General features: G+C 46.2%; 1 protein-coding gene across 1 annotated transcript in view; it reads right to left on the bottom strand.

Annotated features, from left to right (window-relative positions):
* The window catches only part of DNAJA2 (DnaJ heat shock protein family (Hsp40) member A2), a 127249-nt gene that overhangs the window by 78593 nt on the left and 20930 nt on the right, over window positions 1-27726 (bottom strand). Inside the window, exons 2-3 of the mRNA XM_086945127.1 lie at window positions 8513-8572; window positions 7883-8106 (exon numbers count right to left, since the gene is read on the bottom strand). Coding sequence (XP_086801253.1) covers window positions 7883-8106; window positions 8513-8572 — 284 coding nt within the window. The remainder of the gene's footprint in view (window positions 1-7882; window positions 8107-8512; window positions 8573-27726) is intronic.

Here is a 27726-nt window from a genome sequence, read left to right as displayed (position 1 = left end):
ATGTGGGGGGGTGTGTGGGGTGTGTGTGGGGTGGGTGTGGGGGTGTGGGGGGGTGTGGGGTGTGTGTTTGTGGGGGGTGTGGGTGTGTGTGGGGTTGTGGGTGTGGAGTTGTGTGTGTGGGGGTTGTGTGTGTGGGGGTTGTGTGTGTGGGGGTTGTGTGTGTGGGGTTGTGTGTGTGGGGTTGTGTGTGTGGGGTTGTGCATGGTGTTGTGTGTGTGGGGGGGTTGAATTATCATTTAACTTGCAACCGAGCATCTTCTGTTCACAAGCTTGAAAGCAGCAGTCACATAAATCGGGAGCTGCAGCATGCCCATGGCTCGCCAGTGCATGTTGCAAATTAAACGAAGCATAATGTGTTCGGATCATATTACAAAGAAAGGCAATTTAAAGTCGGGGATATTAAGGTTATTGACCAAGTATAGAGAGAAAGATTTGAACCTTGAACTCCTCCTACATGCGCTTTGTTACTCATTCTTGCACTCAAGCATCCATTTAATCATACATCTGTTCACTCCATTCACTCAATGATCCGTGCACTCATGCATCTATTCTCTCCACTTACTGACACTTGCATTCAGCCACTCGCCCACTGCTGAAAAATAATCAAGCACTCAAGCGTATGCAAGATAAATTCAAGGAAGGAGCATGGATGACAGTAAACATATTGTGGTCTCCCACCAGATCAATGGTGTACTTTGCACCTACCAAGGCCAGATGGGTCACTCTGTTCACATCGCAGTGAGTAGCCATCTTGGAACTGTAAGGTGCATAATTTCTCACAGATTTTCTGTCTAGGAGCTTTCTCTCCCGGACACTGAATGGAATGCACAGATTTACATAAAGCATGCGTACAGTGCCTTGCTAACACTGAACGGCAGTGAACAACTAGGGCTCTGGTTGCACTGGCAACTGAAGAAGCGGCTAATTCAGGACAAGGCTCGCATCTCTTGAAGCATCAATTAGTATGGCTGTGGGAGCTGCATGCTCCGTTTTAGATCACACCAGTCTGAATTCGGAGTTGCACTGACTTTAACTGGGTGGCAATTGTCCCTAGCGCAAGATCTGGAATCGTTTTAGCACAGCTGGGTGGCAGAATAGCTGCTCTCTCCCCGCCTCACCAGTCAGCTAAAATACATCACGGATGATGGCACATCCTGCTTCGGGCCTATGCTTTAAACCAGATTTCCCACTGTTACTATTTCTTTCTGTTGCTGAGCCAAAATGGCTAAAGTAGAGCATTGATCACATAAGCATTTTGTGTGGGATGCATCAGTAATCATTTTACATCCCTGGGTGGACCGGAAGCGCTAGTAGTCGTTTCTAAAAGGAACTTAATTGAAGTGCACGGGGGAGGGTGACTGGAAAACGTGCCACACTCAGCCCCTGCTGAAGCACTCTGAACTGCTGGTCTCCTGAATGGAATGAAATGAAATTAAATGAAATTGGATTTATAAAGCGCATGGCTGCCCGTAAGCGTCCCAGCGCTACCATGCGAAATTAAGAGGCTCTGAGGAGGGGCAGGGAAATTTTAAGAGGCTTTGGGAAAAAGAAAGAATTTAAGACATTTGCGGAATTTGCTAAGGGATGGTTCAGTGCGAATGTGTCTAGGGAGGGCGTTCCAGGTCTTTGCCGCATTTACCGAGAAGCGACGGCCTCCCGAGCGAGCTCTTCTGACTCTGGGGACTATGACCAGGTTTTCAAGGTCCGATCTCAAGGCTCGTGAGGGTCTGTATGGGCGTATCAGGCTGCTTAGGGCTTGGGGACCTTTACCTTGAAGAGCTTTGTGGACGATGCATGATGATTTGAAGGAAATGCGTTCACGCACTGGGAGCCAGTGCAAGGTTTTCAGCAATGGTTTTGCTGATGCTCTTCTTGGGGCACCCAGGAGCATCCTGGCAGCAGCGTTTTGTATTCGTTGTAGCGTGTTGATAGTGGCTTCCGGGGCTGCCAGGAGCAAAGCATTACTATAATCCAGTCTGGACAAGATCAGTCCCTGAATTAATAGTTTTCTAGACTGGAAGGGTAGTAGTGGCAGGACTTTCCGCACAGTTTGGAGCAAGCCGAAGCACGTGCCTGCCACTTTCTGGGCATGTGCCCTGAAGGTTAGTTCGGGCTCGAACCATACCCCCAGGCTCTTGATTTTATCTTTTGGTGAGGGCACCTCTCCCATGCACGGGGGCCAAGATGTGGTGGGTAAAGAGGAGAGTTGGTGACCCAGCATTAAAATCTCGGTTTTTGCTCCGTTTAATTTGAGCTTGGAGTTGGTCATCCAGGAGAAAATTTCCGAGAGGCAGGCTGAGAGGTTGTCTGAGCATCCCGAATTTTGCGTCAGCGAAACGACTAGTTGGGTGTCGTCAGCGTAGGGGACGCATTTAATCCCGAACGGGGCTACTACCTCCTCCAGTGGGGCCATATAAACATTGAATAGGGTAGGGCTCAAGGATGAGCCCTGGGGGACTCCACACTGGAGGGGAGTAGATTTGGACATAATGCCATTTTCCCAGATCTTAAATGCTCGTTCATCCAAAAAGGATTCCAACCATTTCAGGGCCATTCCCGTGATCCCGAGTCTTGCAAGGCGGTGGACTAGTATTTTATGGCCCACCGTATCAAATGCAGCGCTTAGATCCAGGAGGATCAGAACTCCAGACCCCCCTGAATCCAAGATGCATCTTGCCTCCTCAGTTACCACTATGAGGGCTGTGTCAGTGCCCTGGCCAGGGCGGAAGCCCGTTTGCGAGCCACTCAGCAGGTCATTGTTTTCTAAAAACCAGAGAGCTGTTTATTAACCATTCTTTCGGCAATTTTTCCTAGACCAGGCAGCAGCGAGATAGGGAGATAGTTGGCCAGATCGGCCATGTCTAGGCCTGGTTTTTTCAAAAGGGTCTTAATTCTTGCTTGCTTCCAGCTGGGTGGGACCACCCCTTTAGCGAAGGAAGCATTTAGTAAGTCTGTTGCAAGGGGGGTGATGGTGTCAGCTACTTTTTTGAGGATATACATGGGAGTAGGGTCAGAAGGAGACCCGCTCTTCACTGCGGTGAGCGTATTGCGGAAGTCATCCATGGTGATGGTTCCAAGACTGTCCAGCCGGGGTGAATGGATCGGGGCAGAGGGGACTTCATCGCCAGCAGCGGGGACAACCTGTGGGAGGGAGTCAAGTATTCTTTGGACTTTGGTGTCGAAATACTCTGCAAGCAGGTCACATCTAGCTTCTGTGCACTCCTGGTTGGTAGTTGGAGTGGGGGATTTAAGCAGTTGCTTTACAATTTTGAAGGTCTCCCTAGAGGAGTTGGCGGATGTATTAATTTTTTCCTCGAAAAAGGCTGCTTGGGTTTTCTGCCGTGCAGTTTTATACAGTCTTAAAGCCGCCTGGTAGGAGAGCTTACTGTTGGCTGCCCAGTCCTTCCACCAGGTGCGTTCCAGCTTTTTGCAGTTTTTCTTAACATCCCTCAGTTCAGTGGTGTACCATGGTGATTTGAAGGTGCCACTTTTCTTTGTGATCTTTTTCAGGGGCTTTTTCCCGGAATATGCAGCAGACTTTCCGGGAAACTGTGTGTGCCTCAGCATGTCCATGTGAAAAGGGCTGTCCGCGCTGCTAGTCCTCCCCCACTCCTACCAAGCAGCTGTCTGGGGCAGCGATCCGTGGAAGTGCTAAAAACACTAATAAAGTTTACAAAATGAACGCAGGGGGAGCGGCATTGTCCATGTTTGCATATGCTTTCAGGCTTTCTTGCCTGTATTCCGATATTCATTCACCTGCACATGTAATCATATTAGCGCATGCCCTAGTCAATCTTGCCTAAGGCACACTTTCAGAGCAAAATACAACACACCCTGGATTAAAACGTGACCGCAAAAGAAACGGAAAGGGCGCATGAATGCTTTATGAAGCACAAAGTATATTTAAAAGGAACCTCTAGAGAAACACAGATGCTCTTAGTAATGACTATCCTAACACCCCCCCAAAAGAAGCTGCAAGACATAAAATCAAAAGAAGCCTTGTTATTAAGAAAAAAACAAAGGGCGAATGGCTAGCCACCAAGGAAGATGGCCACATGAGTGATGAGCTCCGGCAGCTGGCCCTGTGCAGATGGTATCCTGCTGTCCTGACCGGGTGCTGCTGAGCCCGGGTAGCAGATTGTAGAGACCTGCCGTGCTGAGCAAGGGGCCAAAAGAGCAAAGAAAGTGTGGCGGCTGTGAATCGGGCATCAACCAGCGCACCCCCAAAAAGTCTTAATAATAAAAAATAACATTGCAGGACGTGTGCGCAGGAAGTGTGGCGGCCGTGAAGCGGGTGCCGCACTGAGCATCCTCAAAAAGTCTAAATAAATAAAAATAACATCTTGTGAAGTGTGTGCATAATTTAAAAGAACATTGCTACGGCGATGTATAATGGAAGTGCACACTGGTGCTGTCTAGCATGGTACAGTGCGGCCTGGTGCAGGTGCACGAAGATACCGTGCTGAGCGAGGGGCCAAAAGAGCAAAGAAAGTGAGGCGGCTGTGAATCGGGAATCAACCAGCGCACCCCCAAAAAGTCTTATTACTTAAAAACTAGATGTGTCGGCCAGCAGTGAATAATTAGGGGAGAGAGAGAGAGAGAGGGGAGGTGCTGGGGAACAGATGGCCGTGAAGCAGGGGGCGGGGCAGCGGAACCCTTTGAAGTCACGGCCTGCGGCCGTGAATAAGTGACGGCGGGGGGGCAGGGCAGCTGAAGCCTTTGATGTGGCAAATGCTGCTGGCAGGGGGAAGCCTGTGGGGAAATGCAAGCTTGTGCACGAAGGAGCTTGTGGTCACGTGAACTTTTGAAAATCCGCATCGTAAAAAGTCAGCTTTTGGATGGACAGCAATAGGTTACAGTAAACTCGACCTAAAAATAGATATGCCTGTGTTCTCTGCAATTCTGCTGTACTACTACAGCTTTAAGAGCAAAGTGGCGGTTTAAGTTGATCTCCCCGGTCTGTAATACATTTTTGACGTTGCTGAACTAATTCCATAATTCTATGACTCACAGATCTTACAGTGAACAGTGACACTAGACAACAATAACAAACACCAGTCCTATTGACTCAAATGATTGTCTATGATCTGCCATCACTTTAAGGTTCTTGATTAAGGTTCTGGTTTGTGTCATTGGTTAAGTGCACATCAGACTGTCACCTCCAACCACTTCTTTGATATTTTACCACCACACTCACTTATTGCATTCAATACTGCAACCATACATTCAGTGCCCTTTAATGTGTTTCACTCTGATCATCACTGAATGACAATCGTGACAAGCAATCTCCTTGTAATTTTTTACTCCCTGACAAAAGTTTAACCTCAAAATTGTACTACTGAAGTTTGGAAACAATCTAATCAATCTTGCAGATGTGTTTTCAAAACCCTTCCCCGGAGTATGTGCTCGAGCAGTTATGGTCAGTAAGCCGATCAGATTTACATCCCCAAATGTAGGCTTTAAGTTTTGTACTGCCCATGTGACAGCCAAAGCTTCTTTCTCTGGTACTGTAGTAATCACTGATAGTTTGAGTGTCTTGTACGCAAATGCAATGGTCTGCTCTTTCCAGTTGACCTACTGGCTCGAAATGGCTTCAAGACAAGTTAAACTGGCATCAACAGCGATTATGCATTTACACCCGGCTCTGAAAGGTTTAAACACAGGAGCCTAAACTACGATCCATTTTATCTTACAGAACACCTCCTCCAATTCTTCAGTCCAAGCAAACTTCACTCCTTTTATCAAAAGCGTTCTTAAGGGTTTCCCCATACAAGAGTACGCCTGAACAAATCGAGCATAGTACTCAGCAGGACAGAGAAATTACCTAAGGCCATCCTTGTACTGTGGTGCTTTGGCTTCTTATATGGCTTTTATAAGTGAGAACTTGGGCGTTACGCCTGTTGACGATCTTGTATGGCGCAAATATTCCAATTTTTGGACACCAAATTGACACTTGCTCCATCTAATTGTCGTACCAGTTTTCAATAACGTGCTCAACACTTTATCCTAAATGCCATTACAGGTCTGTATGTCTATCCCGAATATTAGGATTGTCTCCGCAATGGGAGCAACAGCCGATCAGTCACTCCAGCAATTGGGCCTACTGTGACGCCCAAAGCAAGATGGCCACTGTACGTGGCAACGTCACAGCACATAGGTTGGAAAACCAGCCGGCAGGTTGAGAGGCTATGCAGAGCGTTCATGATGAAAGAACGTTGCTGCCAGAGGACGTAGAGCTACAAAAGGAGTGTATACCGCATGGGCACTATGGCGGTGAAAAGGAACGGCTAATGTGTGACAGAGGTTGCTAAGTAACTCATACAGCAGCGCAAGGATGCACCTCTGAGTAACGGGTGGCAAAAAATAAATAAAAGGCCAAAACGTGCAAGAGCGGAAATCTGTCCGCAGCCCAGCAAAGAAAATACACACAAACTAGCACAAATGCAGTGTCGCAACCTGCACAATGTGCGCATCCAAACCTCAACTAGGCTCCATAAATCGGTCCCAAGATCGGCTCAGGAAACAGCAGATTGTCTGTGCTTGTATGGTCTGTGGGTGAGGAGACTACCAAAAATCCTCACCAATATGAAGCAAGTAGTTTAAGGTTGAAGATAATTTTATTATAGCATTAAGCGCCAACACAGCACAACCATGTACATCCTTCTCAGCCTAGCAGCAACTGGCACCAATCACTGCCAGAACCTTAGGAACAATCTACATTCCACCTGCTCATATTCTACATTCCTATTATGTCACTATCACCTTACCACAACTACCAAACATATTTCTAGCACACCAAATACCACTAAAATTTAACTACACTGTATTATCGAATACTACAAGCAGTGGGGAAAATTAGTATGAGCCTATTGAAAATGTCAGATTCCTCTTTTTTTTTTTAAACTAGCTTAATCTGAACAGAGAAAATGAATTCTAGAACATTTCCCCCACCCCTCATGCACTTAGGGCTCTGGAAATAAGAAAACAAACATTCCTTTAACAAAATATATATCTGCAATCACCCACAGTAGGAAACCTGGGTAAACTGTATGAGTCAACAAAGTCAAATGACTCATTTATGTTCTGGCTATTGGAAGGTCTTTGAGCGGTCAGTCATTAAAAAATTAAATAGAAAATTATGTGATTACTATATACAAATAACAAGTGAGAAATATCCATTAATGAATTATATGAGGCAAGTAAACTTTTCCATCTTCGGAGACATCAAATGAGAAGAATTAATCTATTCCATTTTATGAAGCAGAAGTTCTGGCAACAATCATGGATTGTGGTTCTTTACGCTAAATAGGTTTTAAAAGGCAATGGTTCTAATTTTAAAGTAAATCTAAGCGCCTGGTGCAATATTAACCCCTTCGATGCGGCCGCGATTTTTCCCGTGTGCGGCCGCCGGCCGAACACGGGCGGGCCATGACGAACCCCAGCCGTCATCAGCACACGAGCACCGTAGTGCATGACGGCTGGGGTTCGTCACCAGCATGGAAGGGGTTAAACCCCATGCATAAGTTTTCGACCAGATAACTGATTGTCTCATCTCACCGCCAAATTGTTTTAAATGGGACAGCATTTTAACCCTTGTACTATTTTTGTTACATATCACGGACTCAAATGGCCTTCAAAAACAACTAAACCATTTACACGATTACAATATCACTTGCAAACTATCTGTTAATTAGAGGAGACTTGCAATAATTTTTGGCATATTCTTACCCTGACAATGTTACTCTTCACACATTTACTAGAATATTCAGATCACAGCAACTGGTTACTTTACTCAAACATTTAGATAATACAACTGTGCTGTATCTGAAAATCTCACAAATAAATTCCTCTTTAAGCAAATGTTAAATGGTAGATTACTCACTTGAGAGGGTGCATCATGTCTTCTCCTCTTCGTCTTCCATTGCGACTTCTATTCTGTCCCCCCATAAAGCTGAATAAACCACCACCGAATATATGGGAGAATATATCGTCCATGCCTCCAGTTCCACCACTGCCTTCTCGCAGCCCCTGCTCTCCATAGCGATCGTACAGCTCTCTTTTCTCAGGGTTTGAAAGAACTTCGTATGCAAAACTTATTTCTTTGAACTGAAGGAAAATATTTTCACTTTAATAACAGAGTACACTGTGACATTTGTAATCGGAGTAGCTTTTCAAATGAATGACAATTAAAAAAGACAAAATATCTATGCTAGCACTAATTTCATAATTCAACCATTTGAACTTTCATTAAGACTGCATGCATACAGAGATCTTATGGTGTGCTCTGAGATGCACTCTAAAAATATATCAATTCTAATCTACTCATATATAACATCAATGTCAATAGATAATGTGAAGACCACAGACCATAAAAGGAACAAGTGTGTTACTCCAGGTATTACAAACAGCATTTTGAGTTTGCCGATTGGGCTGTGTGCAAGTAAGCCTGGGCTGGAGACTTACTAGACACAATAAAGCATAATATATTATATTGAGCAGGCATTAAGCTCACCTTGTCTCCTGCATTCGGATTCTTGTCTGGGTGGTATTCCTTGGCCAATTTTCTGTACGCCTAAAAAGACAAGGTAAAATAATGAGTTTACCAATAACTGTGAGTGGCGGTTTATATCAAAACAAACCAAACCAAGCATTTGCAATAGGTCTCGCATTTGCGAGAGTTTAAGGTTATGGCATTGTAAATGACAATGCATTTTATTTATATGTTTTGATAATTACCACAATTTCAAAGAAGAGTAGGCCATTGTCCTGGGCTGCTTAGAAAGTGAAAGGCGCATGGCGCACTGAAAGTTGTAGGTAAGCATGTTGTAGGAGAAAAATAAAATAGTGCTTACAGACTAAATAAGACCTTGCTTGTAACAATATTTATTTAATTGAAGAGATTTATATAGCACTGGCTAGACCCAGAGGTATCAGAGCGCTTTACTTGAGGATCATTGAGTTACAAGTTACAAATTACATCTTTTACAAGAGCATAGTAAAACACAGGAAAAAAACAATGATACGGTAATTCTTCGGAGGGAGGAAGGAGACACATTGCGGAGACGAGGTGAACTGTGCCCAATGTCTGGCTGGGTAGGTGACGGCAGAGGGGGTGAACCAGGGCGGACCTTCTCTATAGCGGTCTAGCAGCTCCACCGGGCATTAGCCATGTTGCTCAGGTCTCAGCGGTCAGGAATAACAATTTTGCATAGTTACAGTTGCATAGATAAACATAGAAGAACGAGTCCCCAATAGAGGATAGAGGGAATGGGGAAGGGGAGTAGAAATAGGGGGCTAGGAAGAATCTATTCTGGCAGACCGGCAGTGAAGGAAAAGTACCTCATGGGAGCCCAAAAAGTTAAAGTAAGTGGGGCCATCACCCAGGTTGGGTCACAGTCACGAAGTCTAGTGCCAAATTCAATCACCGCGTTGGATCATCTCTGCCATGTGAGGGGACCACATGGAGGGGGTGAAATAAGGGAGCTTCATTAGTGGCTATTCAGGTCTATGGAGGAGAGAGCGTCTTGGAGGGGGCCATCCAAGGGCAATGCACGGGCAAGCGACCAAAGGCGTGGCCCAGCACAAAGCAGTGATCGAGGAATCAGTCGAGGCATTCAAGATGGTGGGCCCAGAGTTACAGTCACCAACAGCCTGGGCACAAAATGGCGGACCCCAAGATCAACAGAATATGCAAGCCAAAAAAAAGGCACAGTAGAACTTCACAGGCAAACCGGTGCATCCCAGGTGTGCTTGTCAGCTCATTAGCTCAAAGAAACCTGTTAAACACAAGAGGGAGGGAGCATACTGCCTCCCATCCCAGCACAGTTCACCCCATTGATTCTAGTAAATGCAGTATGCTTACTTCAAAGTTGCGGTTGTTTTTCACCAAAGTTGGTGCAGGTAGTGCGGTTATCTCTCTACACAGGTGTTTCTAGGTTTAGCCCGCTCTCAGTAGGGAGTAGAACTATACCTTAATGTAGCAAAGGAAGGCAGACTGGTATTGCTCTAAAAGAGTTATAACCAAGCAGGAATATAGGTTTATAGAGGTTTATAATGAAAAAAAATCAAACAACCTTAAATAACATGGAAAAAGTACTGATGCAGGATAAACTATAGTTGTACAAAACCAATGTTGATCAACACCAAAGCACTAAACCTAGTGTAATGTACAAAGCGGCTGAACTCATATGACCGTATTCAACTGGCCTATTTGTTTCGGATTAGTGACCTTACTTTTTCTACAGTTGAATGCTTTTCCAGGAAAGGTTCTTGACCAGTGTAAAACACTAAGCACTGCATAACCAATGAACACTTTAGTTAAAATCTGGCATGCAGTTGTTAACCTTGTTGTCACTGACATTTATTAATATCTTCTTTTGATCAGATAAAGCTTTGGATGCTGCTGGTCTCTGGCAGCGAGTTCCCAGGTCATAGTCTTTAAAATCTGTGATTTTACCCAATTCGGAGGTCAAATCTGGTATACAGTCATCAACCTTGTCTTAATCAAACACATCTTTTAGTATCTGCTTTTTATCAGACAAAGCTTTGGAAGCAGCTCGTCTCCGGCAGAGAGTGTCCAGGTCATTGTCTTTAACATCTGTGATTGTATCCAACTCCAAGATTTCACCGTCCACACTGCATTTTGAGATGAGGGGAAGGCAATGCACATACTTGGTGATGAGTGCACCTCAATTGATATTTCTTGCACTGATAAGGCTAAGGCAACTTCTAAATCTCTTTGGTAAAAAGTTTGTCATCCAACATTCTACTATTAGTCACTGCAGCCTTTTGATGATTTTTGGGTCGTTTATCGCTTTTATCTTGGTCTGTGAATCTTTCATTCTGGGCTTTTTGCTTGGAGGTGCAGTTATAAATGTAAAATATTTATCATCATTTTCAAACTCTAAGTACTCAATCACTTTCTTAGTCCTTCCTGCTCGATCCATAGCTGTGGCTTGCAAGACTAAGGTTGGAATTTAAGTTCACATCACCGACCGACGCGAATCAACGGAGAAGCCTTCAGGATAACATGATATTAAATGCACAGTCGACAAAGCTAGCACTAGGCAGAGGTAGAACTATATCTTAGTCCTGCCGGTACCCTTCAGCTTGGCCTCAGAGATAATAATCCCTGCGGGATTTAATAGCTCGACCTAAAAACCATCAGAAGTTTAGGCTGCGCGATGCAGTTTCGCGCCCGACGTACCTTAAAATATAGAAGTAAAATGGCCAGTTCTCTTGGGAGGATACAAATTAAGACATGGCGGTACTAACATGCCTATTAACAAATCAGAAGCCAGCATTTACAAAAGACGACCCAAGTCAATGAAAAATATGGGTGGAGAGTGGGTGGAGCTTCAAGTCCATAATCGAATACAGCATGCCTCGCAGAGCAGCACTGGCCACGCTTAACCTAAAGATCAAGGTACTACTTGTGCTAAATCACCTGCCCCAGCAAAAGGGCTACAGAACATCAAGGCGCAAAAGGATTTTAATAAGCAAGCAAGCTCCAGATCACCAAGACACCTGAACAGTAACAATTCTGATCTGAGAAGGTAGGAAGAGCAGAACGGCTGCAAACCGGTCATGAACTTACGACATGGATATTGTACAAACAGTTAAGATTCAACCAATAAAGCAGATTAGAAGTTTTTTTTTTAATTTAGTTCATTCGAATTTTCAGAAATTTTTAACTCATTAAACGCCCAGTTCCATATCGGAGCACTTAGTTCCTCACAGAAGGTATTCTGTACAATAATACCACTGAATGATTTTCTTTAGATTCAGCATTCAGACCATACAAGTTAAATAGACCATGACGCCTAGACAAATGCGACTATTGCCCCTTGATGCACCATGGCTTTTTGGTGGCCTCTGATGCAGTTGATTACAATCTACTAGTCATTGTTCGCTTATCCCCTCATTCCGAATGCTGTTGGACTTCCAAAAACTCTCTGGGTGCGTACTCCTGCATACCTGGGTATTTACTGTAACCAACCAAAATAGGAATTCCTACAAAATCAGAAAAACGACCTTAATTTGCAAGGGTATCTCTAAAACATTCCTCAACTGGTCACCTCCTTGCTCACCCAAACAAACTGAAAAACTCAATCAAAAGTACCCTCTCAAGTACAATATCACTAAACCTTTGTTCTCGCCCTGGTGACATAATCTGTATATGGATTTACTAGCTATCATAAAATCCAAGCAAGGTATCTGCCTACATCAGAATTGCGATGAAACCCAACTTTACCTCAAGGTGTTATTGGCAAGGGACATCTAAGTTCTCAAAGAAGGATTGGCCAAATTAAATCCAGGATTTCTACACTGTCGATCTTACTTTAAATGTAAATATAGTGTTCATTACAAGTCCAGGGTTAAATAGTGATTCGTGTGAAAATAAGGGTTTTCTAAGGGATTGGAATTGCAAGTTGTGCGATTATCACACTTGCAATTTTCCCCTGAGAGACTTTTGATACTGATAGGGTGAAAAGGCCTAGAAAAAAAGAAACATTAGAAATTGATAAGTTAAATAGCCGATGCCTCATGTTATGTCTGGTTTTCAAACTGCGAAAATACAATTAAGAGGTATTCATCACACATGGTTAATAACGTGTCATATGAATAACAAATCCCACCCTCTCCCCTCCAAAAATAGCATCACTACTGTAACATTACCAACTTGTAAGGTGGGCCTAGGTCACAGGTTTCAACCAGAGTTCGAACGGCTAAACTCCAAGTGTCTTAATAGCTTCTCACCACTGGAAGCCAGTATCTGTTCTACAGATAGCATCTTTTGTATATCCCTCGCCTTTAAACAGCATATTAAAAACAAGCATTGACAAAAGACAGCATGTCAAACTTCAGCATGATTGCAAAGTTCTATCTATATTATTTTGCACATGTATTAAATGTGAAAAAATAGTAAATATATTATAAAAATAAAAGGAGTGGCACTGCAGCTCAGCCACACCAAGGAGCGCAGTTCATTTCGGAAGACTGTCCGCTTGTGAGCAGGCAAAACGTAGTCCTTCACAGCGCAAGACAGTCAATGGCTGAAGTAGGCGGACTCACTGCTCCATGGTGTTGTGGGCTAACAAGGATACTTGAACAGGTCAATGAATGAAAGGGGGAGACCAAAAACCACAGAACATATGTATTTGAACTATGGAATTTCTGGAAAAATTGGCACTGGCAAGACTCTACACGCAAGAAATTCCAGACTGGTTGGTACCAGATCCACCATCTTCACAGGATCAAACTCCATGTGCAAATTTTAGGAATCGCAACAATAAGTACTCATGCTCGGACATATTAATACTGAATCAATGCCTCACTCTTCAGCATCCCTCACCACTCTCAAATCACCTGCACAGCTGTTAGCCTCATTGGACTATGCTCACATGATGATTTGAATGACATGGTTGACAAGGTGTGTGTAAAACGTTATTAATGGCAATGAGCAGAATTGCTTTTCTGTTGGCAGAATAATATTATATATATATATATATATATATGAAGAACAGTTCCTCCTCAGCTTGCTCTGCGCTCGCAGACACCGCCGCCACGCCAGCAAAGAACGAGGACCGGACCATCAAAGTCAGCAAGATGGAATTTTATTGAACAAAAAACAGAACCAGCGACATTATATATATATATCTCTCCCCAAGTCGTTGTGCTCAACAGCCGCCGAGCAGCACCATGACCCGGCCACTTACGACAGCGGTTCGTGTCAGGCGGCGAACCTTAATTGCTTTTCATGCAATTTTGGAGTTCGTGTCATACTGTTTTTCCGGTGTATTGCACAGTGAAAACGGGACAGTAACTTTGGATTGATATACACATATATAGACACATACATACATGTGGCCCATCGCGCATCAGAAATTTCGATGTTAAGGTTGTTCGCTTGGCCTAGAAGGCCATGAACAGCAACAACAAACTAACTTATTTGGCCAAAACTCAGATTCTGGGAGGGGAGGAGCTACATCAGCAAACAAGATGGCTGCTTAGGCTCCCGGCTCCGCCGACCTCCAAATCCCGCCAGAATATCCTGTACATTATCCTGATTTTACGCCTAGTCTCTGTGTGGATGAACTGTTCCGCACTCCGATGGGGAAATCCAGAAACTTTTAATCGGCTTGTTTGACGAAGTTCCATTGAGTTGAAGGTTGCGGCTTACTCCAGCGGTGAAGCCGGGGCCTCTAGTACTTTCACAGCCGGGCTGCAGTGCAACAACATCGGCCGGGAGACCCAGGCTGGGTCAGGTCAATCGGAGTGGAGGCTTTGTTTAAGCCCGAATTTGGCGGCGATCGTTTCTATTGCTCAGCATCGATGGAGGAGTGATTCTGCTTGCTGTTGGCTGCGGGTGGGGGTCCCTGCCACGCGGACCCGGTATTGGGTCCGCCGGGGTTCGGTGAGTCGGGTCTCTGGCCTGCGGCCTTAACCGGGTTGACCGTGGCTGCGAATAAAGACTGGTCACCCTCCACATCTGCACGTTCGTGATCCTGTTTGTCCCCCCCGAGGATGCCAGATTCACCCGGGGAGGTGATTGGTGTCGGGCATGAGACTATGGATCGAACGGTGCTTGAGCTATCGCGGAGGTCAATACTGGCAGAAATTTGGGCGTTTCGCTCACATGTGGATGTCTTATTGAGCAAATTGGACACGCGCCTATCTGAGATGCTCCTGGTGGAACTGAACCCAGCCTTACTGTTGGAACAGCAATCTGCAGCCATTCAAAACGTGGCCATTTTGACTCCGTGCGAGAACCCCGTGAGGAAGCAAGTATTGAAACAATCGGATGGTGCCCTGGAAGACGGTGTTTCCGAGGTTGTCAGTGTATTGCCGACCCTTCCACCACTATCGACTTTGGAGATATCAAAAAGGCATTCACCTCCGGAGACTTTTGTTTGTGACTTTCCATTCATTTTGTGGTCGTCTTCTCCTTTCTTGGTGACTTTACGACTCCTGGGCAAGATACATTGGGACTGTTCATCTAGGAGGGAGAGTTCTTCTGCATTTGAAGTTCTTGTGGACTCACTGCTTACGAGTCGCCATAGATTTCTTGATGACTCCTGTCTCCTTTATTACTCCTTTGTGTGCCTTTGGGTCTCGCTGGAGGGTGGGGGGGGGGGGTGGGGGGGGGGTGGGGTTCGAGTGCTGGTTTGGAAGGGCCAAGGCTAAGATCAACTAGGTCGGGAAGGGTTGGAGTGGCTTTCACGAGTGTTCGACCTGCAACTGTTTGATCTAAGAGACTGGGCGGTGTATCACGGTACCCCCTAATTTCTTCTAAAAGTGTTGTCATAAGTTAGTCTTTTAGTGACAGGGGGTGCCTATTTCTGGCGGGGGGACTAAAGGGGCTGGGAGCCCAAACGGATTAGCCCTCCTCCATTCTTTTTCCTACTTTTAGGGTTTTAGTTATTAGGGGCGACAGGCACGCTGCTAGTGGAGTTAGGCTGTAGCCATTTGCAGGGGTGCAGGGTGGGGGGCTGGAAAGGGTTTTTTTTTTTATTTTGCCTTTTTTTATTTCTATGGCCTTTTTCTTCTTCCCTTTCTCTTCCTTAAAGGATCAGTATAGCTGACTAATCATTCGGATTCTTATCGTGTACTTGTATTTAGTGCTTATGCTTTTATGATATCTTGATTCCCGGGTGGGCAGGCCCTGAGAACTGGCGCTCAACATTGAATGTATATTGTATTGCCGTTTGTACCGATCCATATACTTTGGCGTCAATGTTCCATTATAGCGGTTATTACATGCATATCCTGTCTCTTGCCCTGTCCCCCGTATTCTTCTGTTTGATTCTATGGCACCTGATCCTTTCTTACATAATATAAAATGGAACCTCTCATCCTGGGACTCAGTTGTGCATTCTAATACAAGTTTTATCCTGAATCGCAGACGGACCTCAGGGTTGTCAGCTGATGAGCTGTGTCGTACTGTGATATAGGCGGTCTTAATTTGTTTAGCGGCCGGCCCCTGCGGTTGTAGGCCCATGCTTGTATTTTTATTGAATGCTACAATAAAGGTTTAAAAAAAAAAAAAATCAGATTCTGTGGCACACCAATGGCCACCTACTTACCCTCTAAGTGAGATTAGGCCACTCATTCGACTTTTAAGAGATACTACGAACCCTCTACTTTGCGATCCTTTAGATGTTTCCTACCCTACCTCCCCATCTCACCTTGCTCTCCTGTCCCCCCGTTTTTGTCAACAGACAACACACTGTTATTTCCCCCTTCTGGAATGTGAATCCAATGACCAGCCATACAGCTATAACCCCCACATCTTTGCACTTGTAGCACGACCAATGTAAACCACTGGCCTCTTGTATTATGCCCACTCTACATAAAACAACCCTCAATGACCAATATAAACCACCGGCACCTAGTGTTCTGCCCACGCTACATAAAATAACCCTCAATGAAACAAGACTTTTTTGAGTTCTTTTTATGGGAGGGTGGGAGGGAGATTGAGCTGAGCAGAGATTTAAAAAATGTATTTGATGTCAAACATCATCAAGGCCTTGAAGGTCATAGAGATACATAGTCTATGGGCAATTGGGGCAGCCACACATACACGCAGCGTTCTAGCCTCAAAGGTTAAGGTATTCATCCTACGGATATTTAAACTTCACCTACTCAAGTACATCTAGGCCTCGATGTGTTCCAACACTGCAGAAATAGAAGCAGGATACATGAGCTGAACCAAAAGGCACACATTTCACGACTTAAACCTGCAGGGAAAAAAACGACCCCTGAAAGCGTTTTTTTGATGGCAGGCACTTTCATACAAAGCAGTGCACATGAAAGACTTAATCGAAAAGCGAAAATGAAAACTTGGTCAGTTTTTTAGCTGGATAAAGAAAGAAGTGGTGTCTTTTAGTGTATTATATTCACACAAATTTACCTTGATCAGATACAATCTGCACCACTTTCTCTTTGCTCCGAACAACTAGCACAATGTGAATTATACTGAGATTCAAGTCAACATGTACTTCAAACTGTTCCGCATTAACTATCCATATATTCAAGAATTCGGTGTCTGAATTCCAAACTATGATACAAACCGAGGAATGTTGTTGTTTGTGTTGTACATACATCGTACCGAAATTAACTTCACCACATAACAGAAAACACCTAAAGACTGCACTTATTTTTCCCAACAGCCATATACAGAATCAGATAAACAGACTAGTTTTTCTATTCTCACTTTGTGTGGGGTGCCTGCTTTGAAGTACCACACTGCGCATAAAGTGCTTCAGCAAAATAAAAGAAATTACATTCTTTTTTTTTTTTTTTTTTGCGCAAGACCTTTATTGAAAATCAAGCATTTGACACAGCATGAGCCTACAACCCGGAGGCCGGCTCGCTACGTTTATTCCATTAACCATTATTGTGATCGAATGTTACACATGTCTCAGAATATTGCAGGGTATCGTATTCATGGTTAATAGCTGGCATTAGAACTGAGTCTCACTTTTTCTCTTTTAATAAACAAGAACAATAAAACAACATACCCCAATTCCGACCGTAAAGTGTAATCCTAATGTACTACCCAGCAGTAGTGTTGACACACTTAGGGTCCCCCTCTTCCCGCCGTCATCTCACACCCGTCCCATCAGCACTCATGCAGCCATGCAACCCGTTCAGTCCATGGGTGGAAGTTCCTCATCATCCTGCAGGGAGGTCAGATAATCCTCCAGAAAAACCCACATATTTTTTGGTCGCGACTTAACTGGCAGCAGTTCTTCGTAAGTTTGTAACTTGTCACGACAGGTGGACATGTCATGCAACCACGTTTTTAACTTCGGCACTTTGCGACTATGCCAGCATTGTGCCACTTGTCTTTTAGCCAATAAGAGTGCTATCGCACAGAACTTCTTCTTCAAGGCCCTGAACTGCGGTACTATCCCCAGTAAGCAGGCTTTGGGTGTACAGTGTACCTCCTCCTCCAGCATAACAGATAAAGTAGCAGTTACCTCCCCCCAGTATCCTTCCACCTTGGCGCAGTCCCATGCCAGATGTGCAAAGCCCGCACCTTCCTTGTTACACCTTTTACATCTGTCCTCCTCCTGGAGCCCAAATTTAAACAATTTCTCTGGTGTGTAATATACTTGCTGGAGGAATTTAAAGTGAATTATTCTTAGATTACCATTTGGTGTAAGTATCTGTGTCAGAGCGCATGTGCTAGCCCATTCTTCATCAGATAATGGCGTGTCCAGTAGTGCATCCCACCGCCCCTTCGCCTTCAACACTTGTCCGTCTAGTTCCAATTGTGCGGCTGAATACAGCCTAGACACCAGGTGTGACAAATCATTAGTTGTGATTAACAGTTGCAGTGGTGCAAGGCATTGCGGCTCCGAAGGGAACGTAGGGTAGTGCTCCCTCAGGGCTCTAGTGAGTCTGAAATATGTGAAGCGGAACATGGATGTTTGGTTATGAACATAACCCAGTTTGTCTAAGCCCACGAACTCGCCATCTTGGAACACGTCCCCCATCCTATCAATACCGGCTTTGGCCAGTAGAGACATTCCGACGCTCTCCCCAGTTACCGAGAGCTCCTGGTGATGGTGTAGCATCATGGCTGGTGCATATAGTGGGGTCTTGTGTGCTAGTTGCCCTAATTTATGCCAGGCTTTGACCGTAGCATCCACCGTGTTGATATCTCTAGCATGCAGCGGGGGGCGGGCGTGTGAGATTATTGCTGTGAGTGGAATAGGGTGTGCGTCGCTTTCCTCTATAGCGGTGTGAGTGAGGTACGGAACTGCGTGATACCAATACGCCGCATATTGTGCCTGTGCGCACAGGTAATACAGGAGAAAGTCAGGTACCCCGAAGCCGCCCCGTGCAAGTGGAAGTGTCAGAGTCCGCAAATCCACACGGGCCTGTTTACCCGCCCAAATCAAGGTCCGCACTAAGGAGTTTATGTGTCGGAAGATAGCCTGTGGTGGAGTGATTGGTATGTTGTTAAACAAGTATAGTAGCTTGGGCAGTATGTTCATTTTGACAATCGCTATCCTGTCTGCCAATGAAAGGGGCAGATGTATCCAACGTTTTACACTGTCCTCCAGTTTCGACAGCACCACTCCGTAGTTTGCCCTAAGCACCTCATCCGGATCCCTGTGGTACATGACCCCTAGGTATCTTATAGGGTCCTGTTGCCATCCCAGCGGAAAGTCCACCACAAACGTAGAAGTGGTGTCCGTGAGGGGTATTATAGATGATTTGGACCAATTTATGGCCAGACCCGAATGCCCCCCGAACCTTATGTATTCCCTGAGTATGGCGTTCAAGTGAGTCTCCGGGTCCCGGACGTATAGTAACATGTCGTCCGCATATGATATGTGAAGCGGCCTGGCTATGAAGTGCAGTGCCGATTCCTTGTAGTTCTGTCGTATCAGACATGCCAAAGGTTCTAGTGCTAACGCAAATAATAGCGGCGAGAGTGGGCAGCCTTGCCGCGTCCCTCGCTCAATCGCAAATTGATCCGAAATATACCCATTAATTCTGACCCTGGCATTTGGTTGCGTGTAAAGCAGGGTGACCCATTGTACAAAACGTTTAGGGAACCCCATTCTATTGAGGACAGTGATCATATACCTCCATTCAATAGAGTCAAATGCCTTCGCCGCGTCTAACATGACCGCTACAGCTTTGACTGAAGGCTGTAGATAGTGCGATAGTGCAAATAGAGTCCGGGTGTTATGTGCTGTCGATCTGGTGGGCACAAAGCCGGACTGATCCGGCAGTACCAGACTGGTCATCAGTGGTGACAGCCGCTTGGCTATAAGCTTCGCAAGAATTTTCGAGTCTACGTTTATTAAAGATAATGGTCGGTACGAGTCACACTCCTCCGGATCTTTAGATGGTTTCAGGAGAGCGATAATCATGGCTTCGCGTAACGTGGGGGGGGGGAGTATGCCTTTCTCAAAGGAGGTGCCATACATATCTACTAAGTGTGGCGCTAGTATGTCTGCATATTGTTTGTAAAATTCCGGGGTGAACCCATCCGGGCCAGGTGCCTTGCCATTCGGAAGTGAGCCTATTATCTCTGTAACCTCATCTGCTGTGATAGGTCTTGCTAAGTACTCCCTGTGCGCATCTGACAGCCACCCTATCGCCACATCGTGCAAGTATGCATAGGTGTCATCCGCCGGAGCAGTGGGCTGGGATTTGTACAGGGATCCAAATGAATTAACAAAGCATTTCAGTATGTCGTTAGCATGGGTTTGTGTGTCACCTTCCCTGTTCTTCACCCTAAGGATCGCAGTCGGGCCGCGACCTGTGCAGATCTTCCGAGCTAATACAGCCCCCGGTCTACCTCCTTCCCCAAAGGCTCTAGCCACATGCGTGCGGTTTAAATATTTCATTTCAGAGTCTAGAAAGGTCTCGTGTTCTGTGTGTATTTCGCGGAGTTTGGCCAGGTGTATGATATCCTGAGTGGACTCATATAGGGATTCCAGGTCTCTCATTTGCTGTTCACACCTGCGTATCTGAGTTCTAATATCCTTCAGAACCCCCACTGTGGTGCTAATACAGACCCCTCTAATCGTGGCCTTGAATGCCTCCCAGAGGATGCCAGGGTCATCAGTCGATGGGGCATTAAGGTCAAAGTAATCTTTAATCGCCTTCTTAATCGTGTCTGCATAAATTGCATCAGTTAGAGCACGCGCGTTAAAGCGCCATTGGAAGGGGGGGGGTGCGTAGCGTGGAACGTCCAGCCGCAGTAGGACAGGATTGTGATCAGACAGCGTGCGAGGGAGCACCTGTAGGTGTCGCACCCATAGTGCCAGGTCAGAGGAGCCCAGCCAATAATCCAGCCTGGACCAGCTGTTGTGGGAAGCATTAATGTGCGTGGCCCCAGGCGCGTCGGTGTTTCTCAACCTCCAAAGATCCTCTAGACCCAGATCCTTCATCATGTGTCCCACCATTGTGCGTGAGTGTTTGTGCTGTTCCACCGAGTTAGCTGAACGGTCGAAACCGTCACGTAGTGTCACGTTCCAATCACCACCACACAATATATGTGCGCTATTGTGCTTCTGTAGGTGTCCCCATACCTCCCTTAAGAAATCCGGGGCATCTGTGTTAGGACCGTATACATTCAGCAATGTCACCTTCTGCCCCCTCAATGTACCTGATACCATTAGAAACCTGCCTGAAGGGTCCTGTGTTACTGTGTGACTCACAAAGCCCACCCCTCGTTTCACCAAAATGACCACCCCTCTAGAGTAAGAAGAGTACGAGGCCCTGAATACCTCCTCCGCCCATCTTGTCCCCAGTTGTGCATGCGAGTGTGGGGCCAGGTGAGACTCCTGCAGGAACGCTATATCCACATTCCACCTTGTCAGGCTTGCAAAAATCTGCCGTATTTTACGTGGCTGTGAGAACCCTCTGATGTTCCAGGTTAGAACGTTTAAACTGTGTCTACCTGCCTCCCTGGTCCCCATCAAAATCCAATGACATAAGGCATGAGCGCTCATCACAAATCAATTGCATAGGGATTGTTAGCATCTCCCTTTTAGTTGCTCCAGTCGACCCAGCAGCAGCTGGGACTAACTTGGAACCAGTACAAAAAGACATTACACATTCTGTCGGCCTAACAGTACAATCACACATCCCACCCTCCCAGAACCCACCCACTCCAGCAACCCCAACCTGCCGAAGCCAGTCCCATCCAGTGCACCAATCCAGAACTCCCATAAACAGTAATACAGTGCCAGAACCAAACTTTTACTGGGTAATACCCTTGTAGAGGTCCGCCAGGGGCACAACTCACCACCTGGTGTACAGGCGTGGGCGATGCTAAAGAAGCTGTATGAAACGCAGTTCAGGTGAATACTCGCCGTCCCCCCCCTCCCCCACCCCCCGAACAACCAACAACAAAGCCACTGGCTGAGCAACATGTCTGGCACAGTGCGTCTCCAATGCAATTTCAACAGTTAATCATCAAGGCACAGTATCCCTCTCCTCCCACCCTTACTGCTCGCCGCACAGAGTGCATTGGGGATCTCTCACAGTCAGTGACAGAGGCGTCCCATAGTCAAAACATATTGAGCAGAGCACAGCAGACAAGGGGGCAGTTTCTCTCCACTCGCGCACTAGCCTGCATTGAGTAATCGCCACAGGATGATAGTGTCACTCAGTTGTGTACGCCAATATTGCCTTATGTGATGTGCATGTGTCGTGATGCATTCCCAGTACAAAGTTAGTAGTGAGCCGTATCTCCGAACAGAGGCCTCTTTAGCCCCATCAGGACCTCTCCACCCAGACACTCCGTGTATGTTGAGTCAATCCCACTACCCGGCAAACTGGAAAACAGGTTCAAGCAGTCTAGCAAGTGCGGAGATTAAAGTCCATGCTAAAACGCATGATCGGTAACTGAACTGTACACTCACCAGTGGCATACCATGAAACAACCCCTCATCGTTAGTCCGAGTCTCGTCGTTGTTCATTTTGCGAATTGTCTCTGATCTCTCGTTGAATCCTTTTGACAAATTCTTGTGCTGCTTTCGGTGTCGGTAGTATTGTCGCTTTCTCCTTCCACACCACCCTGAGGCGCGCTGGATACATCATGGAGTAGACAATGTTCAACTCACGCAATTTGGTCTTCACTGCAGTATATTCTTTCCGGGCCTGCTGGACCGCCACTGTGTGGTCCGGGTAAAATTCCAAGGAGTTCCCTTGATGCTGGATCTTCCCTTTCTCTCTTGCTAGCCGAAGGATCGTGTCCCTGTCGCGGTAATTGAGGATACGCGCAACAATCGGTCTCGGTGTGGTACCGGGCGGTGGTTTCGGGGCCAGCGACCTATGAGCACGCTCCACGATGAAGAGGGGCGACAGGGCCTCAGTTCCGAACAGATCCTTGCACAGTGTTTCCACGTAGGTTTCCATGCGGCCTGTGTTGGTGGATTCCGGCAGGCCCGTGATCCGTACGTTGTTGCGCCTTGAGCGCGCTTCTAAATCCTCCTCCTTCGCCTTGATAACCTCCAGTAGCCTTTCCATATCTGCGCATTTTGAGGTGGAGGCCCGCGCCTCATCTTCGACCGCGGATATTCGCGTTTCGGCCTCATCCAGTCTCTCCCCATGCTTTTCCTGTCGCGCTGCCATGGTGTCCATTCTGCAAGTTAAGTTGTCCAATTTGCCATTAATATCCTGTAGGTTCGTTTGTATCGCTAGCAGGATCTTTTCGATGTTGTTATTGGGCGCCTGACCTGCCTCTTCTTCCAGCACCCAGTCAGTGGATTTCTGCGTTTTTTTCGTCTCAAAGGGCAGCTTCTGTTGGTGTTTGTCTGGTTTGCCCATGCTTGCGGGTGGGGAGGTCGCCTTCCTGCACGTGGACCCCGACGCCCTCGTATGTCTGGTCGCCGACGCCGTGTTGATCCCCACCCTTGGGGCGAACGCTGCCTAAAAGACCGCCACAGCGCTGAAAGCACCGGGCGATGGTGACACTCCCCCGGTCGTGAGGCAACGTGAGCGAAGGTCGGCTGTTCGCTGTCCGCACCGCCGTCTAACAAACCCCCTCCACGTAGTGGACTGCTGGCCCTTCAATCGTGCAGAGAAAGTGTCCCAGTGTGGCAGCTCGCAGGGCGGAGGATATCTCAGGCCTCTCCGATCTCACAGGTGGCGTGTCGTCGCAATATGGCCAGCACACTCCCCACACACTCAGTGTTTAAGGCAGGCAGCTATCACCGCAGGTGTGTCGCTTCCGCAGGCCTAACGCATGCCAGGTCGTTGTCCCTCCGTGCAGCCCGCGCAGGCTTGTAATTCCGGGGTCTGCGAGCGTCCTACCAAGAGGGGCCGCCTCGCACGTGGTCGCCAGGAAGGATACGTTATTCACAGCAGACACCAACCCTGGCGCAACAGCATGAAGATACCTGCTCCCATGGGCTGATGGGGTCGGGCAGCAGCGTCCACAGGTCTCCGAGGTATGGGCGAGCCTACGCAGATCTTTAGGCAGCGCCGACAATCACAGACTGTTTGCTTCTTATAGCGCTCGTCGCCAGTAGCCAGCACCACTCACCCTGCAGGAGCGTGGGTATGTCTCCCTCTTCGCTAGCGCTCCGCACTGTTCTCCACGCTGGGTGCTCTCCCGCTAGCTGGTCTCCCCTCCGCTGTGTTAGGCCACCGCCAGTGTCTCGTCACTGCCACCGGAGTTGGGGATTATTTGATTATGCCCGCGTTTTTCGTGTCGCGGCCGCCATCTTGTCAGGCAGCGCCTCCAGTGCCTGAATGTGGGTCCCTGGCGCTCCGCAGCGCTACAATTTTTGATGCAGGGGTAGTGGGGAGGCCAGTCCTCAGAATCCTACCTCCGCCACGCGTCTCCGCTCCTGGACAGTAGAGTGGCGATTGTCCTCCGCTCGGCTGTGGTGTGCATGTCCCAACGCGGCGGCCATCTTGTCAGGCGCCCGGTTCTCTCGCCACGGTCATCCGCAAATTTCAGGGCAGTCGCTGTCCGCCGGGGGCCGTTTCTCAACACGTTATGTGCTCCACCATTTCGCACATCCTGCTAGGCGATCGAGGGGTCGGTGGCTTGAGCGGGACCGGTGATATTCACCATAGTTGGCGATCGCCCGGCGGAGCTGCTTCTCAGGCAGCCATGTCGCCGTGCGCCCCCTAGCGCCTCCTCAAGAAATTACATTCTTCCTTCTGAAATTCTTTTTTTCTTAAATAAAATGTATTTGGAATTTTCCCCCAGTCGTGCAGTTAGAACAATCAAAGCGAGGATATATCGTCATAATCGACGCTTGTTTGCAACTTATTTTGATCAGTTATCAGTCCAAATTCAAAAATTATTCTCAGCCTCTGGTTATGCTGTAGTCACAATTACAATATAAAAGCTAATTTTTTATTTGCTGGTATCTTTGGTCCCCACGGAGATATCTACACCAAGTTTGGCAGTTGCAGCTAAAATCTAGCAAACCCATCTCTTCACGCAGTTCAGAGCAAGCTGGCTCCGTGGAGCCGGCGGGGGATTGAAAGCGCGACATGCGCGCACGGTCAGTCTCTGGGGACAGGAGATGTGCAGGCATACGGAGTGCACATCACCAGTCTCCCTTCCAGCATCAAAGCGGGAGCAAAAGAGTCCCGCTAGCGAAGCTGCGCATGCGCTGCTTTGCGTTCGTAGCTAGACCTAAAAAGCAACCATCAGCACTGATCGTCTTCCAACTGGACAGGAACACACAGAAAAGCCCCATAATGGAGAGGTCTTTCATCTACTTATCATTTTGAGATTGAATAAATACCTAAACTCACTTGCATGTATGCATGATGAAGCATTGTGATCTGCATGTTAGGTACTACAGTAGAAAAACTCAATACCAATTGTTGTGAAAGCGTAAAAGAAAAGAACAAAACAGTGTTTTATGGAGCTGATTCCAACAGTTATTAATAGGCGCAACTAGACCCCCTCTGTGCAGTGGCTTTGCTTTACAGACCTTAGAATTAGAAGGAGAAGCCAAGTAACGTACTTGAATTCAAAATTAGTCTTGCAATTAGTTCATTAGGTCATGGTTGGTCATCTCATCCACTGTAAAACAGTGAAGTCAGAAGATGAGCTTACATGAAGAACTGTTCTTCCCCTCTCTAACCCACTAATATGCTTTTAAGACAACTATAACCTTTATTAGTTTTGAAATAGTTGTACTTTAACGATTCTAGTGGAAAACTATTGCATTCATATTACAGGAGTGGTTCGTGGGGCAAGCATACACAGCATTTTTAACTGTCAATTCACATTAGGAACAGTGCCTGTTGCAGTACATATTTGTTCCAGCTTGGCTTAGCAATGCATTTCTGTAAACGTGAGGTGCTCTGGTAGATCTGAAAGATTTTTATTGTTGAAAAATGTAGCCCATTTTGAAATGTTTCTTGATGAGATTAAACCCCCTTTAGCGAAAACCTTGTATATAAAGTATAGGTACGGTATACTAAGAACTCGGGAAACCGAGTCAAAATGGGGGAAAACCAGTAACGACAAATGTACCTTATGTACAAATAATGCAAGAGAAGACATTTTTCATATTTTGTTTTTCTGTCCAAGCTATGCAGAAACTAGAAAAAAATGGATAGTGCCATTGTGCCGTAATATTGGAACAACTTCGTACAAGGAAGCAGGAAGAATATTACTTACGGACACTAGTCAAGTAATAGTGTTTGGTATCAGTAGATTCCTTTTGGCAGTAAAATTCATTAGGCAAAAATCATCACTGGCATTTTAAGTGTCTGGCTGTTATAAATCAATTTAATGTTTTTTTAACCATTTAAATATTTTAAACTTCTTTTTAATTATATTTATAGATGACTGTTCTAAGCTCACCCCCGTGATTTAACCGAGAAGGTTAGGGATAGCATTTGGTCATGCACTAGCACTTTCTGAATTATATATCCTGTATATTTGTTGATGATATTGTGGCCATGTATATTATGTGTATTATGTATTTTTATATGCATTTTTAAATATACTGTGTTTTTGTATATCTTTTATGATGCAATTGCAACGAAATAAAGATCATTGAATTGACATTAGGAACAGTGCCTGTTGCAGTACATATTTGTTCCAGCTTGGCTTAGCAATGCATTTCTGTAAACGTGAGGTGCTCTGGTAAGTAAAAGGGAGTAATGGGTAGTTTTTGCATAAGTAGAATAAGGTGCAACTTATAGAGATGGACATTACACTCTTGTACATGCTTTATAATGGATACCTGCAAGCCATAGAAACTTATTGAAGGCGCGTAGGATTACATTTAGTTAATAATCCAGAACAGGCTGTATGCCAACCAACTAGTAATCACTTAGAAGAGTGATTGGATTAAAGATTATCAAAAGACCAAGCATACAAAAAAAAGTTATCAAAATAAATTAAAGTATCCTAACGACTTAATGTAGTTCTCTTAATATGCCAACAGTTAAACAGTATTTCATTGCTTTTGCTACCCATGTGCCGAAATTCTAGTATAACTTTCATCATGTGGTGGAGCAGAGTTTGCTTCACACTGAGGAAATAAAGTATAATGACTAGGCTTGCTGCTCTCTGCTCTATTTACTTATGTAGCTGTGTCTAAAGCATGGTGCTTATGTAAAGAAATTCGTACAACAACAAACTGGAATGCCCAGAGAACAGAGGTCAGTACTCAATGGACGCAACCAAAAAATATTAGGTGTGTGGGTGAAAAACCGTAGGGGGATGCAACCTTTACCTAAGCTCAATCTCATCTGTTGCCACCACCATTTTGCCACCAGTGTCCCTCCCGGTCTTGCAAAGAGGGTAAAGTCTACAGGGGCAGTTTGGACCACAGTTCCAAGCGGCGCCGCAGCCGCCATTGACACGTATATCGCGGCAAGGGCTCCCACAGCGTGGGAGCTCAATCCCATCAGTGTCGCCACTGTTTTGCCACCAGTGCCCCTCCCGGTCTTGCGAGGAGGGTGAAGTCTGCAGGGGGCAGTTTGGACCACAGTTCCCAGCAGCACGGCCGCCACAAACATGCGCCAGGAGGCGCTTATGTCACGGCCAGGGCTCCCGCAGTGTGGGCTGCGCCCAGGCCAAGGGACGGCCCGTCAGAGTTCGGAAGAGAATGGGCCACCCTTCGTTCAAGTGTTATCCACTAAGTTCTCTGAGGTGAGCCACATCTAATCAATAATTTTAAGCGCGGAGATATATAAAATATGGGGAAACGTACAGGAGTATCAAGTCCTGAACCACCACAAGCATAGACAGTATGCTGG

This window comes from Lissotriton vulgaris, chromosome 12 (assembly GCF_964263255.1).
Source record: "Lissotriton vulgaris chromosome 12, aLisVul1.2, whole genome shotgun sequence".
Classification (NCBI taxonomy): Eukaryota; Metazoa; Chordata; class Amphibia; order Caudata; family Salamandridae; genus Lissotriton; species Lissotriton vulgaris.
The sequence above is the reverse complement of the archived record's forward strand: the minus strand, read 5'-3'. Positions and strand labels throughout refer to the sequence as shown.